Source organism: Sinocyclocheilus rhinocerous, unplaced genomic scaffold (genome assembly GCF_001515625.1).
Source record: "Sinocyclocheilus rhinocerous isolate Xijiao unplaced genomic scaffold, SAMN03320098_v1.1 scaffold2261, whole genome shotgun sequence".
NCBI classification, from domain to species: Eukaryota; Metazoa; Chordata; class Actinopteri; order Cypriniformes; family Cyprinidae; genus Sinocyclocheilus; species Sinocyclocheilus rhinocerous.
Window position 1 is genome coordinate 69,090 of NW_015660574.1, and position 17,372 is coordinate 86,461.

A 17,372-nucleotide genomic window follows, 5' to 3' on the forward strand; every position below is an offset into this window, starting at 1 on the left:
CAAACTTCCACATGCAAAACAAACAACTTCCTGATCTTTCCTAACTTTTTCTAAACAATGCCTTGCTATGTGACCATCCTTTCCACATGCATAACAGACAAAGCTTTGATGAGGTCTCTCGTTGTCTTGACAATGTCTAGCAATGTGACCAGCTTTTCCACATGCATAACAGAGAGTAACACTTTCTGAATTTACTCTAATCTCTTTGGTCTCTGATGGAAACCGTTAGATAATCTAAAACATTCTCTCCTGCCGAATGCAGCAACTGGATGTCTAGATTCTGCAGCTTTCATTTGACTTCTTGCATTGAAATGCTGTGTCATTTTGGAAATGATTTGCTCGTATGGTGTATTTACATCTACATGCAGAGCAATGGCTTCTCGCATGTGTGAACTACTCTGTGCAGACTTAAACATGAGATTTTGTTTAGTTGCATTGGGCAAACCACTGTAACAGCTAAACATTTCCCACAACCTGGATGCAAATGCTAGAGGATGTTCTCCAATTTCCATTGTCACCTCAATTACCTTTCTCAAGTTAACCAAATTAGTCCCAGCAAGACTAAGTACAGCTTCTCTCCTTGTACCTTTGTCTGCTCTTTTGTCACAAACTTCCTGTGAGAGAGCACTGGTTAATAGTCCGTCGGACAAAACCGCAGTAACCCGAAGCAGTGTGGTTTTTGCCCGACGTACTGTGGCATTGTTTTAATCTGATAAATATTACGTTGAGCCCGAGGAACTGTGGCTAGAAAAAAGCTGTTTGAAAAAAAAAAAAAGACCCGACGTACTGTGGTTTTGTCCGATGTACTGTGACAAGCATTGTTATATTTTTTTTAAACAGTTGCAAAAGTTGAAGCTGTAAGTGCTTGTTTTGCCTGAAGTGTAAGACATTTGTTATAATTCTGTTAAGATTCTAAAGTAATTGAATCAGCCCGACGTAGTGTGGTAGCAGAGTTGTATTAGACCTATTGTTTCTAAAGTAACTGAAACAGAGTTGTACATTTCTAAAGTAATTGAAACGGAGTGAGTTGTGATAATTCTGATGAAATTCTAAAGTAACTGAATTGACCCGATGCAGTGTGGTCACAGAATTATTTAATAACTATGGTGTTTTTGTGTTGATTTGCCCGACATACTGTGGCTAAGTAAACCGTTTTAAAAATATAACATAAAACCCGAAGTAGTGCTTTAAACTTAAGAGTCACGGTACGTCGGACTCACTATACTATAACACAACTATCATAAAATAATTCTGTGATCACACTACGTCGGATCAGTTCAGTTACTTTAGAATTCAATCAGAAATATAACATCTTCACAGTCAGTTTCAATTACGTTAGAAACTTACAACTTCAGACACAACAGATCTAATACAACTCTGCCACCACACTGCGTCGGGTTGATTCAATTACTTTAGAATCTTAACAGAATTATAAGAGACCAACAACAAGTTTCAGTTACTTTAGAAACTTTAAACTTAAGCACTTTGCTTCAGTTACTTTAGAAACAACGATTCCAATACAGCTCTGCCACCACACTACGTCGGGTTAATTCAGTTCCGTTAGAATTTTAAACAGAATTCCTAAGCTCAAACATTTTATACACTATTACGTTCATCTTAAGAAATGTTAATGAAGTTTCATCTTAAATGTAAATTGCGGATAACAATGAAAGTGATAGCCTTCCGTTCCCACATCTTTGGTAGTCTTTCAGGTGGAAACAACCAAATGTTAAGGTGATAGGATTATCTAGAATTCCTAGCAATTATATTCAAGTACCCTTTTGGTCAGCAGATGGTTCTTGATGGCCTACACAGCGTGATTGGATGCGTTCCCCATAATGCATTAAACGCAACAGGATAGACCGTTCGATAGGAAACCTAAGATAAGGGAACAAGCGTTGCGTCACTCGCTGTGCTATAAGCTGCACGTGAATCGATGACTGTCGACAGTCGAATGATTCTGATGAAATGGCGCTCCAAGCCGACTTACATAGAGATCGGCGCCGCCCCTTCTGGTGGGCTAAAGCACCATTGGTTTGTGCAGCTACAGAAACGTGAACAAATAAGGCTTCAGTAACAGAGTAAACACTGGTAATGCTATATTGAAATATCGGAAATGTGTTTAAAAATCATATCACCATTATTGAAAGAAAATTATATCCCGATATATATTGATATTGAATTATTGACCAGCCGTACATGTACTTGTACTAAAAAATTTTTGGAACTGATTGATAGTAGGCCTCATTGATCTATGAGTGCTTCATTTTGAGTGAAAAAATCATTATTTGTGGATCATTTTTGGCAATGTTCACTCAAAAACTGTGCATAAGCTTAGATCAATCAGTTCCAGTTTTTTTGTGAGGTTTTCATATCCTGTGTGAGCAAGGTCAGTAGATTTTAATCCAACGTGATAACATTAACTAGAATTTTTGGGGAAAATTATTTGGTTGATTGTCTCACCATTGTAGCAGATGAAAGACCTTTGGCTATTACAGGTATCATTATGCCACAGTCCATTCAGACTCATATAAGCGCAGTCATATAGGCTGCTGTTCGTCTGATTCGACGCCCAGTTGTGAAACACTGAATCATGAGCCGTGTAAAACGCTGGGTCAGCCAGAGACCACTTCCATTCACTCCTGAGGGTCATCATCAGCCCGATCCAGACGCCAAAGATGCCACTAGCTCCGTTCACGCTCTTCAGCAGCTCGGTCACGTCAGCGCTGTTGTCAATTGAGGCCAGATCACTGTACTTCTCACGGCAGTATCTCTGAGCGTCAGTGCAGAACATCCTCGTCTGAACAAACTCAAACTGACGAGGAGCCGACGAGCTGAAGACGGCTGCAGAGGACAAGGTTTCGTTTCAGACTGTTTTCATGTTTGACAATAACTTCGCTATAAAATTAATACTTTTATTCATTGAGGATGCATTAAATTGATCAAAAGTGACAGTAGAGACATTTCTAATGTTACAAAAGATTTATATTTCAAACAAATGCTGTTCTTTTGAACTTTCTATTCATCTGTGAATCCTGAAAAATAAAATGTATCACGGTTTCAGTACAACTGTTTTCAACATTGCTAATAATCAGAAACGTTTCTTGAGCAGCAAATCAGCATATTAGAATGATTTCTGAAGATCATGTGACACTGAAGACTGATGTAATGATGCTGAAAATACAGCTTTGATCACAGAAATAAATTACAGTTTAACAGATATTCACATAGAAAACAGCTGTTTGAAATTGTATTAATATTTCACTGTTTTTACTGTATTTGTTATCAAATTAATGCAGCCTTAGTGAGCAGAAACATTAACAATCCTAAAGAATGCAAACTTTTGAAGGGTGTTTATAAAGCCACATATGCGTACCTGAGAGCAGAAGCATGATGAACACTGTGTCCAGCTCCATTTCTGATGAGTTTGTGTCAGTCTGACCATCTGTCCATCTCTCTTATTCTCTTTCTCAGCTCCTCCCATCAAACCTCATCCAATCCTGCGTGTGTCTGCTGATATTCAACTGTTACGCTCTTTTATTAATTGTTGCCAAACTTCAAATCACAAATCAATCTGCCTTCATTTTCACTATTTCAATATTTACACTGCAAAACATAAATGTATTGCTTAGTATTTCTCTCTTGTTTTCCAGTACAAATATCTAAACATATTTAAAACATGATACATTTAGTTGAGAAGCAAAATGATACAAGGAAGTTTTGTTTTCTTAAAACTGTACCTACTGAAACTCAACACAAATACTCTAAAATCCACATTGAGACATGAGCAGAGACTGCATAAGAGAACCAAACTCACTGTCCTGATCACAGACAAATCAATCACTGTGTACTTCATCAGAAAACCAGCACAGATCTATGCACCATATATTTGAAAAAACAACAACAGAAAAACAGTCAAAACAGAGAATGAAAACTGGACAAAATCATACATCCAAAACTCCAGTTAACACCAACTGTGTTTGTGTGTTTTTCTCCCCATGTGCTCTCCGTGACCTAGTTTTCCCTCATGTTTGATTATGTCATTTGATTCAGGTGTGTCTTGTTATTTGCCCTCATTTTCCAATGCATTTATGTCCCAGTCTGTGCTGTCTGTCTTGGTCGGGTCTCAAATCGTCATGTTTGTGTGTCAAAGCTGTTCCTTGTGTAGATACCTCTTGTGTTTTGGATTACATTAAAGCCCGTCACTTTGATCCATGTCTCCGCATCGTCCCTCCGACACAGTCCGTGACACCAAGAGATTCACCTAATTTACTGGGAAACAATACAAAGACCCAATCACCCAAAATCAACTGACAATAACTGAGATTATAAACCAGTTTCAGCACAATGCATTTGCAATCATGCGTTTGGCTGACGCTTTTATCCAAACAATAAGAATATTGTTTAATATTAGTTTCTCTATTACAAATGTTCCAACAATAAGGGAAAAACTTATCATAAAAACTGGCCATCCAAAATATAAAAACATATCCAAACACTGTTTAATACAGTATAAACAGACACAGACTATAAGTAAAATCTAATAACAAGAGAGTCAGTAAGGGTTTGCATTAGGGTTTGTTTAGTACCTGATTTCTGTTGTTTAGATTAATAGTTGCTGCTTTGAAGATATTCTCTATTTTTACTCTTATTTTATTAAGCAAACAAAGATTGCATTTGTTTGTAATTAGAATAATAGCTGCTGACAAGAGGAAGTTTATTTGTTATTTGCATTGCTCGCTGCATGGCCATAACCAGGGTTTGAAAATGAGTGGGGTGGGGTGCTGAGAATTGTGTTATAATAACACCTACAAATAAAACTGAACCAACCTCAGATAGTGTGCTATAGATCCCCTGAGGAACAATTCCACTCATTCTCTGCTATAGGAGAGAAAGAATTGTATAAACTTGTTAAAAAGTCAGCGAGCAAGTGAACAAAACACCACAATTCAGCGATGACTCATCTGAACACCTCTGATTGGCCATTGCATTCATAAGCTCAACAGAATCGTGTGTGATTGGTTATAATGCAGCGCTGTACAAATGCATCTGTCTCTGGCTCATCGCCAGCCAGCAACACAGATTTCAATTTAGCAGCTGATGATGTGCAGCACTGAACTATTTAATCACGCTGGTGTGATTGTATAAAATATAAAAAAAATATCATTCAGCTATTTTTTTGTCTTTTATTGGTGACTTGACTTGACTTGACTAACATCGCTACTGAAGACCTGCTACACTTACCACCTTCAATAAATTTTTCTCCTCACAAGAACTCTGGTCAAGTTTACTTAATGTTTTAGAAAAATTAAATACATTGGCAAGCCACCCACGAACTTATAAACACAGGACAATTACCAAACACAGGTGCACAGAATGACTAATTAACTAAACGAGGCCAGGAACATGACCAAATAAGGGAACACAGGAACAGAAACAGAGGCAAAACACAACAAAACAGGTCCATGATCCTGACACCCCTTTTTTTTTTTTTTTTAGTATTTTTTTCTTTTTTTAACATTAATTTATATATTTCCTTTTACCTGTGAAGGAAAGCTGGTTAGTCAATGGCGGGTAAGATTTCTTATAATGAATGAGACAACCTAAGACAGGCACAGCTCTTCCGTATCTAATCTTCGACCGATTTAAGATATACCTCTCCATACGACATACTGCATTGAAATATATATCTAACAGTGGACTGGTTAGCCAATGACGGGTAAGATCTTCTCTGAGTGTTTAGACAACCTAAGACAGGCACAGTCTCTTCATGTCAGGAGAGTATTTCCGATCATGTAAATTTGACAAGATTGATTCACTAAAAATCTCCTCAATTAAATTCTATTATTTATTTATTTTTGGTGGGGAGGAGTGTAATATCATTACTAGTACTTCTTTTAATAGTATTTAGTTTTAGGAGGTAGGGGAAAAAAAGGGAAAAGGGAAGAAAAAAATAGAAAAAATAAATCTCTCCTATCCATAGTTCTAAGTTTGCTATTGTTTGATTAACCATATGCTCCTAATACTTCCAGAAGTCATAGATCCTCTTCTGACTATTATTAATTCATCATTGTATACATTCAAGCTCTTATGCATAGCTTTCTTTTACTTCTCTATTCCGTTATTGTTCTTTGTCTATATGTTTGTCTAATGTCATTATGCTTATCTCTTACGTTGTTGACTGGATCTGTGTGTGTTTGTTCACGTGTTTGTTTATGCAAATGTTACGTGCCACCAAACATCTATCAATTCAAATATGCTACACAATGAATGCCCTAACCAGATATCTATATATATATATGACTCAGCATATTAAGATACTCTCATGGAACGTTAGAGGATTCAGCTCCCCAGTCAAATGAATATTGAATTATCTTAATAAGAATAAATGTGATATCAGCATGCAACAGGAGGCTCATCTCACAATTGAAGAGTCCAAAAAAATAACTGCAGGTTGGATAAGCCAATATTTTCATTCTACGTTTAACTCTATAAAGAGAGGGGTGTCAATTCTTATTAGGAAAGGCATTTCCTTTTCCCACAAGACAACAATAACAGACCCAGATGGATGCTTTACCATTATAAATGGTTATATTGGAAAATACAGTATTACTATAGCAAATATTTATGGACCAAATACAGATAAACCATCTTTTTTTCACTCTGTGTTTGTAGAACTAAGTAATTTCCCTAATGCCTCTATTATTTTAGGAGGCAATTTTAATACTGTGCTCAACCCACAACTAGATCGCTCCAATATAGGAATCAAATATAAAACTAATAATTCCTCTGCTACTATCACTCAGTATATGGAAGACTATGGACTGAAAGATGTTTGGAGATTGCATAGTCCTGTATTTCCTGTATCCCATTTATGTTGCCACTCCTTAGTGGTATATGCTTTAATTACTGCTTCTGCTCCATATTTACTAAGTGAGATATTCATGATCTCCTCATTTTCCAAAGCCTGTTTTGCTAATCCATCAACCTTTCCATATACTGGAGCAAATACTTGATATATACGGTTTGTAGTCTATCTTCAACAACAGCTACAATGTAAGACAATGCAATGAAAACAACTAGTTTATTTAAGTCAACCAGTACTCCTTCTTTATTTACCTGTTCTACTTCTTTTGAGGTTTGATTCTCCGCTCTGTTTCTTTCATTTCTTCCTTCTCTTGGATTCAGCATCATCACAGCTTCTGCATATGTGATCTTATTCTGAGTTCTTACCTGTTTTATTTCCCTTCGTACACATATATTACATTTAGATTCAGATTAAAATTAGAATTGATTTAGATAAGATTTAACGCATTTGCTTAAAGAGGTTTTGTGTTTGATTAGAAATAAAAGCAAAAGCTGCAGATGTTTTGTGGTGTATCTTCCATCAGTGTCTTTGTAAATCTACACGATCACTAAAACTGATGGAGATTAAGCTCTTATCAAAGGCACACAGGTTCACTGCCAAAGGCAGGGTGAGCGTGAAAGACAACAGGCACTTTATTGAAATACAGTGCCTGTTGAGGAATTAATTGTGGAATAAATTCCAAAAAAAAAAAGTACATTAATTCCACACAAGGTCTCAATCACAAAAGTTCAACTCCAAATGATGCATACAGATACACAAAAACAATAGAAAATAAAGGAGGTGGCCAGCAGGGGTCCTCAGACTTCCACCCAACCCTCAACAAAAAAAGAAACGCACGCACACCTATGTATGGAGCCAGAATGATCTCAATAATAATTCACGCAAAAGACGCGATGCACACATGCGTAACCCAATTCACATGCATAAGAAATAATTCACTTGCACAAACAATATATATATATTCACAAAAACCAACCAACATGCACAAAATAAGAATATATATTCATAAAATACGTTTCACAAATGCAAAACACAATTCACAGATGTACAAATGTGTACAAAATTTTTGAATGTTAAAAATTCACGAGTTTATCATGGGCTGTAAAAGTGAATTCACATTTTTGAGTGTCTAAACGACCGATTTAACTTCCAAGTTTTAAGTAAACATGCAAAAATAAAACGATAAACCTTTACTTGGCTAGTTAACTGAAATAAAACGATCAACTGCACTTACCTCTGCTAAATCATAACTTGAACGGTGGTCTCCCGCTGATGATGTCAGCATACAGGTAGGCACGCCCAGCTTCCGATTCACATTCACAGCCCATGATAAACTCGTGAATTTTTAACATTCAAAAATGTTGTACACATTTGTACATCTGTGAATTGTGTTTTGCATTTGTGAAACGTATTTTATGAATATATATTCTTATTTTGTGCATGTGAATTGGTTTTTGTGAATATATATATATTTTTTGTGCACGTGAATTATTTCTTATGCATGTGAATTGGGTTACGCATGTGTGCATCGCGTATTTTGCGTGAATTATTATTGAGATCATTCTGGCTCCATACCTATGAAATCCTATAAAAACAGCAAATTATTAAGCACAGCACTCTATGTGTACACACCAGTAGGGGAGAGCGGGGCACAAAGTAACACTTTTTGACTTTCTCATTTTGTGTAAATCCACTTGGGGTTCAGAATATAATTATTTTGTCCACAGTAATTTTACACTTGTCTAGTACAAATATGTTGCTTTGTTACATAATTACAGTGTATATGTTTTTCTTTATTTACCCTCCAAAAATGGAAGTGAAATGTGACAACATGCCCCGTAGGTGGGGTACATTGTAACATCTGAGGGGCACGTAACATGACCATTAAAACGTTATCTGATCCAATGAAAAAAATATACAAGACAAACTAAAATATTTTGTTAATAAAATAAAATAATTATAAAAAAATTTTTTAAAAAAAGTGTTTTTTAAGAATGAAAAATAATCTGATTTTGGAGTTTGACAATGAACACATTGCAACCATGCCCACATAAATGAGCAAGAATGCTTTGCATGTATTGAAATAATAATTTCTTAACATTAAACATTGACTGTCAGTCTTTATTCACCTGTTTCTCGTCGTTTCTCATTAAAATTCATTAAAGTATTAATTACATCACTAATGTCATAGAATAGCACATTGCAACGCAGTGTTAAACTGGTTAATGTCTTCTGCTAGATTAAAATAATAGCAGATTTGTCTCATTTTAAATGAATAATAAAAACTGAGATGAAAAATTTACTTAAGCCAGAATTTTACTTTCACTATGGTGAAATAAAAGTTCAGCTATATCTTCAAAACATTTTTGAATTTTAGCGCACTTTTTTCTCTATATAATGTTGATATGGTAACTAATAAATACTGTAAATTTAGTAAATACCGGAGCATATATATATATAGTCGCGGGACGACCAAACGACAGACACAGTGGGTGTGGCGTCAGGCCTCAGAGAGGCTTTTATTAACAAAATATAAACAAAGTGTCCAGGGAAAAGGGGAATCAAGTGTCCAAAATAAAACAGGGGATCTGGTGTCCTCGTCGTGCTGCGGGGTTCGTGCAGGGAAGGGCAGTGGTCAGGAAGGAAGGGTCCAGGTAAGGCATCTCAAATCTTCGTTTTATGTCTAAAATTTTAGAAAAAGTTGTGTCTGCTCAATTGTGCTCCTTCCTGCAAAAAAATGATCTCTATGAAGAATTTCAGTCAGGTTTTAGGCCCCACCATAGCACAGAAACTGCACTTGTTAAAATTACAAATGACTTGCTTCTTGCGTCAGACCAAGGCTGTATCTCATTGCTAGTTTTACTTGATCTTAGTGCTGCGTTCGACACTATAGATCATGACATACTCATAGATCGATTACAAAACTATACAGGTATTCAAGGGCAGGCTTTAAGATGGTTTAGATCCTACCTGTCCGATGTATAGAACATCCTCCTGAAGTCATATTGGGAACGTTATTATATGACTAAAAGAGGACCATGTCAGAACGTTCTGTTAATGTCCCAAATGTCGTCTTTGTAACGTTCTTATGTGACCAAAATATAACCAAAATGGAACATCATCATCAGTGAAGCTCCTCCCACAGCAATCACATCATCATCATCAGTGAAGCTCCTCCCACAGTAATCACATCATCATCAGTTAAGCTCCTCCCACAGCAATTACATTACTTTTTTGCGCTCTTTTAATTCTGCTAAGAGGGCACAGTGTGATGTTTGGGTGCATGGGCGACATTGGGGGGCAATTGCCCCCCCAAATTGTTAGTCATGGAATCCCTGATGTTGGCCCCGCTGCAATTGCTCGCTGCTAAATACCCTCAACTTGTTTTTGCAGCGTTGAGCAATGTAACCTATCACAGACATATCTGTTGATTTCTTGAACGCAATGGCCAATCAGAAACGTTTTGTCAGAATTCACTCACCGCTGAAAGCGCCGCAGTTTTTAAGTGCAGTTTTGCACGCTCGTGAATCATCTCATGACTAAGTGCAGACACGATAAATAATTCATTGTGCAGTTCATTGATTATAACAGAACTTTGAAAGATTGCGATGAAGATGAGTGAAGCTTTTTAATGATAAAGGGAGCGCGCTTTGCGCACTTTCTAGGGTATAATCCATTCAGAATTTGTATGAAACTTTCGTTTTTCAGACACCCTGCAAAGTTTCGGGAATGACATCTGTATATTTATGCGGGATTCACTCTCGAAATAGCAGTGATTGGCAATGGGCAGAACATAAAATATGTTGATTTAATTCTGGAACCGGTCCTGGCCAAACCTTCACAGACTGCGCGCGTCCCGAGCGAGATCTAATTCACGGACCAAAAGCGTGTGTAAACTTTATTGAGATCGGGACATATCAACCAGTAATTTTTGTATGAAACTTTCGTTTTTCTGACACATAGGCTACACCCTGTAAAGTTTCGGGAATGACATCTGCATATTTAGCCTGTATATTCACTCTCGAAATAGCAGTGATTGGCAATGGACGGAACATAAAATATGTTGATTTAATTCTGGAACCAGTCCTGGCTGGCCAAACCCAGACTGCGCGCGTCCCGAGCGAGATCTAATTCACTGACCAAAAGCGTGTGTAATCTTTATTGAGATCGGGACATATCAACCAGTAATTTCATTTCATTTCCAGCAACGGACAGTAGAAACTTCAGCAATGAATGGTATGCGATTTATGACAGAATATAGTCCCACAACTGATCGTTTATTTTTTCATCACGTGTCTTGCCTTTGGTAACAACGATTCAAAACATTTCAAGTGACACGCAAAAAAGACACGTAAAACTTCAGTGAACATCAGAAAAGCAGCGTGCACATTTCTGGTTAAAAATGAAAGGCCATCAACTGACAAACGGAAACATCACCATTCAAGTCAGCAGGAAGAGCCAAAGCTAGTCCACAGTTTACTAAACAGTGGCAACCTCCATTTAGAAACTGAGCAAGTGACTGTCTTTATGAGTGGACTCTAAAGATGTGCTTTTATTTGTTTTTCGCAAAGTGAGTGACATATTCGATAATGTTTACAATATAATAATTACAAGTAACTTCTATTGGTCATACATCTTAACTTTATACAAATTTGCAGGTCAAACGTTCCAGTCTCCAGCAATTGTTTTTGTCATTGCATTTTAATGGAATCATTTGCGTTTTAATGGAAATCAATGGAATGAAACATGTAGTGTGACTGCCCACTAATAATTACAAAGTTTTTAGTAAAATGAGTTCAACATTAATCTGATGTTAATGAGTTGGTGCCAAAATGATGGCAATGCTGCATAATTTGTAATGTTAATATTACATTAGATAATTGTGTCATTGATCGCATAAATTTAATAGTTCTCACTACAGAAACATGGGATTTGTGCCTGTAAAGTTTTAAAAAATAATAACTAGAAGATAAGTGAAACCAGCTCACCAAAGTCTGAAATCACAGTAGTTTATCTTTATGTGCTGAGCAACAAAGTTAGTTTCGACAGAAGAAGATGAAATTATTGTTAAATTATACTGCTTTGTCTCTGAAAAAACAAACAAACACATTTTTACAGTTCAGTTTCTCTGCCTTTTCAGACAGGCACTTTATGACACTATGCTGCATGTGTCCTTATTTTCAGGTTGAACTAGATTTAAAATTAATAATTTAATTCCCTTTATTTTTTCAGTTTATTAATTTTAAGGCGAGACACTGTGGGTGAACAGAGTAAAAATAACTAATAGAAATCGCCATACTTCCCACGCTGATTAATTACATTAAGAATTGGAAACCTTTTTTTGTATTACAAGTTTTCTTAAATGTTATATTTAGATATGCATTTGAGGCGCTATCTAATTAAATATGCACTAATTTGCAAAAATTATAGAACAAAAATATGAGCACTGGATGAAGCGTTTGACATTACATTCAAAGGTTTTGGGGTTTTAGATATCTCTTTTTTTATCATATACAGTATATATATACAGTTAGGTCCATATATATTTAGACACTGACACAATTTTCATAATTTCGGCTCTGTATGCCACCAGAAAAAAACAAAAAAAACAATCAAGATGAAATTGAAGAGCAGACTTTAAGCTTTAATTCAAGGGGTTGAACACAAATATATCATTAAATGCTTAGGAATTACCCCCATTTTCAGGGGCTCAAATGTAATTGGACAAATAAATATAATCATAAATAAAATGTTTATTTTGAATGTTTTGTTGAGAATCGTTTGCAGGCGATGACTGCCTTAAGTCTGGAGCTCATGGACATCAGCAGAGACTGGGTTTCTTCTTTGTGATGCTTTAGCCTTTACTGCAGCTGACTTCAGTTGTTGTGTGTTTGTGGCTCTTTCTGCCTTTAGTTTTATCTTCAGCGAGTGAAATGCAGCTCAATCAGGTTGAGATCAGGAGAATGACTTGGCCATTGCAGAATAATCCACTTTTTTATCTTCAAAAACTCCTGGGTTGCTTTTGCTGTATGTTTTGGGTCATTGTTCATTTGTACTATGAAGCGCCGCTCAATCAGCTTTGCTGCATTTGACTGAATCTGGGCAGAGAGTATATCTCTACACACTTCAGAGTTCATCCGGCTGCTTCTGTCTTCTGTCTCATCATCACTAAACACCAGTAACCCAGAGCCACTGAAGCCATGCTCATGCATCACACTGCTCCACATCTACTTTGAATGTGAAATCATGTGTAAAGTTCTGTTCAAAGGTAAGATTTTGTATTAAAAGCAGCTTCTGACTATAATTTAATATAAATGAGAGCGTAAATGAAATTAATATGTTTTCAGTTTGTGTCACTGACTGTTTCTGATTTAACTTTCAGTATTGATAAATCACACAGAGAATGACAGCTGACGTCCGCTGCATTCTCAAAACTCTGGCCATTTGATAATACCTAGAATATCAAAATCAACTGCGGGCGGCAGATCCTTTTCCTATTTAGCGCCCAAACTCTGGAATAACCTACCTAACATTGTTCGGGAGGCAGACACACGCTTGCAGTTTAAATCTAGATTAAAGACCCATCTCTTCAACCTGGCTTACACATAACACACTAATACGCTTATAATATTCAAATCCGTTAAAGGATTTTTAAGCTGCATTAATTAGGTCAACCGGAACCAGGAACACTTCCCATAAGGACGGATTTCACGCACGCCGGTTTTCGCATATGGAAACAATTATGATGTCAAAGGTCGCATATGGATATAATTATGGGTCAAAAGGTCAAACTCATCAATCAAGTTGACATAAGCTCCCGGTTATCACTACTCAGGCTAGAAAAGACTGTTGCCCTGGCCAGTTTAGAAGTGATGTCATCCAAGGTCGGCAGATGTACTACATCAGGTAGGCAAAATTATTTATTTTCTCATGTAACACAAGCAATCAAACCAACATTAGGCATTCTACGTGGGTGCTTTGAAGAAAAATAGACAATCAACGCAACATGGTAATTAACAGAGAAAAAGATCATGCGCATCCTTTCTGTAAACAATACAAACGTTTTGTCTACATCTTGTGAACAATCTGTCAGGCTTTCGAACAAATGTGCAAAAATCACATCATACACACGCTTATAATTCTTCATAAATGAAAAGAACATATTCAAATATGAGCCTTTACTGTTAAATGTGATTGCCGTTGTTATTGAATTTCACTAGGCCCATGATTTCTTCGCAGTTGTTCGCAGGAAAGTGAGCAAGACACAACAGTTACAATTTTGGTCGAACTATTACTTTTGCTGTTTTATTTGACATTGTTTACATCTGGTTCACAATTATTATTGAGTAGTCAGTATGATACGGCATATGTCAACTTGATTGATGGCTTTGACCTTTGTGACCTTTCCCCTCCCCCCACGTGGCCCACCACATGGCGACCACCCAGTTGTGTTGATCCCGTGACCTGTCCAGATGTGAAAGCCGGCATATGTGAAATTCCGACGTCAATGTATGACCTCCGGGGATGACATATGATGTTTGTTCAGCTGTTTGACCGTTTCAGAGGATGGCAGGCGATAAATGAAGACCTAAGGAATGTTTTTGAAGATTTTAATGGTCCGTTCCCACATCCGGGGGGTTTTACCCATCTGGGGTCCGCGTGTCCGGTTGCATTCCAAGGCAGGGTCTCCTAAACGGCCACCGGGACAAGACCACAGGAACCAGATGATTCCTCTGCACAATGTGACTTTGCTGCAGCCTGGAACTGAACTGCTGGTTTCGTTTGGCCAGAAGAGAATGACACACTATTTCGACACACTATTTCTCTGTTTAATACTGTAAAGCTGCTTTGACATAATTTGCATTGTAAAAAGCGCTACATAAATAATGATGACTTGACTCTTGAAGGGGGTTATGAGTAGCATAAGTAGTCAACAGTATAAGAGTAGTAGTCAACCTCTTGCTGGCGTCATCTAACAGTATAACAGAAACCCCTGGCAGCATCCAGGCTAGTAGTGATAACCGGGAGCTTATGTCAACTTGATTGATGAGTTTGACCTTTTGACCCACTGTATGGGCTATGTGAGAAAGATATTAGTTTTAAGGTCAATAAAAGAATAAGTAGACAATTCTAACAGATCATGAGAACATATCACAATATGTGTGCACATACATATAATCTGATGGTTGTATAAAAAACATGCCTAATAATGAAATTGGGGGATAAAACAATAAATAAATAAATAAAAATTCCTCTTACATTTTTCCAGGAGAAAGATTTCCTCCTAGCGCAGGAATGACCGTTCCGTGAATGAAATGTTTCCCAAAATTGTGTTTAGTTTAAGCTGGCTCACTCACAGACACACACACACTCACTCACACAGAGTCATTCTGATAAATTGAAATAAAAATGTTTAGCTTTCGAATCTCATGCGGATCGGGATTTAGAAATGTTTTAATTATATTGTTAATATTACATTTATTCATGCGTTTTAAATATTATCTAGTCTTGTTTTATTTCACAGTGTTTTGGGTACAACGATCACGACTGGCTATCTTTCCTATTCTAACTTTGAGAAAAGCTGTCCAGAGAACATTGTTGGAATGTTCACAGACAGTCTCATGTTGCTATCTTTACAGCCGTAATGTTACGCTTTATTTTAAGAAGCTTGTTTAAATAACAATGAGGCCTTTTTACATATGCTTCGGATTTAACCGTGACGACATAAATATTGTCTTCTGTCACGGTTGTACTCTACACATTCCTAAGGTATTTTCATAGCGTTTCAGGCTCTGTTTATGTCAACAGAATACTATGTTTACCCATGTGAAAGTAATCTTACATTTAGACACAGTCAGAGCCAGTACGGAAGAGTTGTGGGTCAAAATTATATCTATTTAAACTTAATCAAACTGTTGTGTACAGATGTGTATATATATATATATATATATATATTTGATGCACAAAGAAATCTTTACAGTTCCTATGTTTAAACATTATATTAAATTTCTTTATTTAAAACATCATGCCATGTTATTCGCCAATCATGTTTCAAACATTTTATCATAGAGCACAAGTGCCCTCTTTTGGTCAGACTTAAAACTACATCTCTCACAAAAATAACATACCAGATCTGTTTATTCAGTTAACAATATTAAAACAATATATATTAACATATTAAAACAAGATATATACTTATTCTATCCTAAAATTACTATTAATAACATTTAAATATTTCAAAAGCTATACAAATGATGTAAAGCTCTCTTTTGTTATCTAATGAATTTACCATATGGTCCCCAGGGTGTAATAAAAAAGACCTTAAAACGCACAGATTTCTCTTAGAGCGAACAGTTTGTTTCAGGATCTTCTGGAAATTCTCACATCTATTTCTGGAATCATTATGAATCAACACGGTAAGCCCAATTTATTTCCTTGAAAAACAATTTGACTATGCTACAACTGAGATCAATTTCTCTCTGTTTTCATCGTAATTATGTCCATTCGTAATTTATTGAGAAATGATGAATACGAGTCATGACTGGTTTGCCCCGAGGGCGTATGGTCTTAATGATTGTTGTATTATAGTTCACCGTTTTATTAGCTATCTTATGTTTGGCGGAAATTATCTGTGATTCAATTTAAACTGTGATATGTTTTTTTTTTTTTAGTTTAATTGACAATTGGTTTAAACTAAGTACGTTTGACTAACGGTTGTCTTTATACCTATTTAATCTCGTAATCTGACTCATTTATGTTAGATTAATTATTTTAGGCCACTCTTGTTGCGTTTGCTGTTTTACTATTGTTTGAAGAGACAGGGGGCGCTTCAGAGTAATTGATCGCTAAAATCGCAGGGGCGAAGAAGCGAACCCCGTCGCGTTACGAAGACGTCATATTTGTGCGTGTCCCGGGTGGCTTATTCTAAGATATTAGAGAATTTAGATAATCTAATTTGGCTAATTCCTGACTGATTTCAAAACTTATTTTTGCAAAACCTGTTTTCCCTAAAGTCTTTCATTATGTTTTGTATAGATAACTAGTCAAACTCTAAGCTATTGCTGAATTGCAGACGGCTAAAGCCTCTTTATTTTCCCTGTTTCTCCGGCTGATGTGTGGAAACACGTTCGATTACGGAGCAGTGCTAGCGAACAGATGTAGGATCTAATCTCAGATCAGCGATTTCAGGAAAAACATTGAATTCTTGTTGTTTCTCTATTTCTATTCATTTTTCCTATTCTGCTTCATTATACAATGGTAATTTAAATCAATAGCTGATATCATTCAATTCTATGCTTTATTCCATTTAAATACTATAAGTAAATCAACACAATTTTTACATATGCTAGCGTTTTTTACTTTTAATATTGTTTAAAGTTCTTAAATATTATTATATAACCTATTAAAGGCAGAGTAAGTGATTTCTGGTAGCCAATGTTGATATTTGAAATCACCAAAACAAACACGCCCCTACCCCAAAAGGGTCTTGCCTCTATTCTGATAG

At 36.3% G+C, this 17,372-nt stretch overlaps 1 protein-coding gene across 1 annotated transcript in view; it reads right to left on the minus strand.

The window, feature by feature from the left end:
• Nucleotides 1-3,416, minus strand: part of LOC107725333 (C-type mannose receptor 2-like) — a 14,788-nt gene extending 11,372 nt beyond the window's left edge. The window contains exons 1-2 of the mRNA XM_016534570.1: nucleotides 3,377-3,416; nucleotides 2,464-2,844 (exon numbers count right to left, since the gene is read on the minus strand). Coding sequence (XP_016390056.1) covers nucleotides 2,464-2,844; nucleotides 3,377-3,416 — 421 coding nt within the window. The remainder of the gene's footprint in view (nucleotides 1-2,463; nucleotides 2,845-3,376) is intronic.
• Between the last annotated feature and the right edge of the window lie 13,956 nt (nucleotides 3,417-17,372).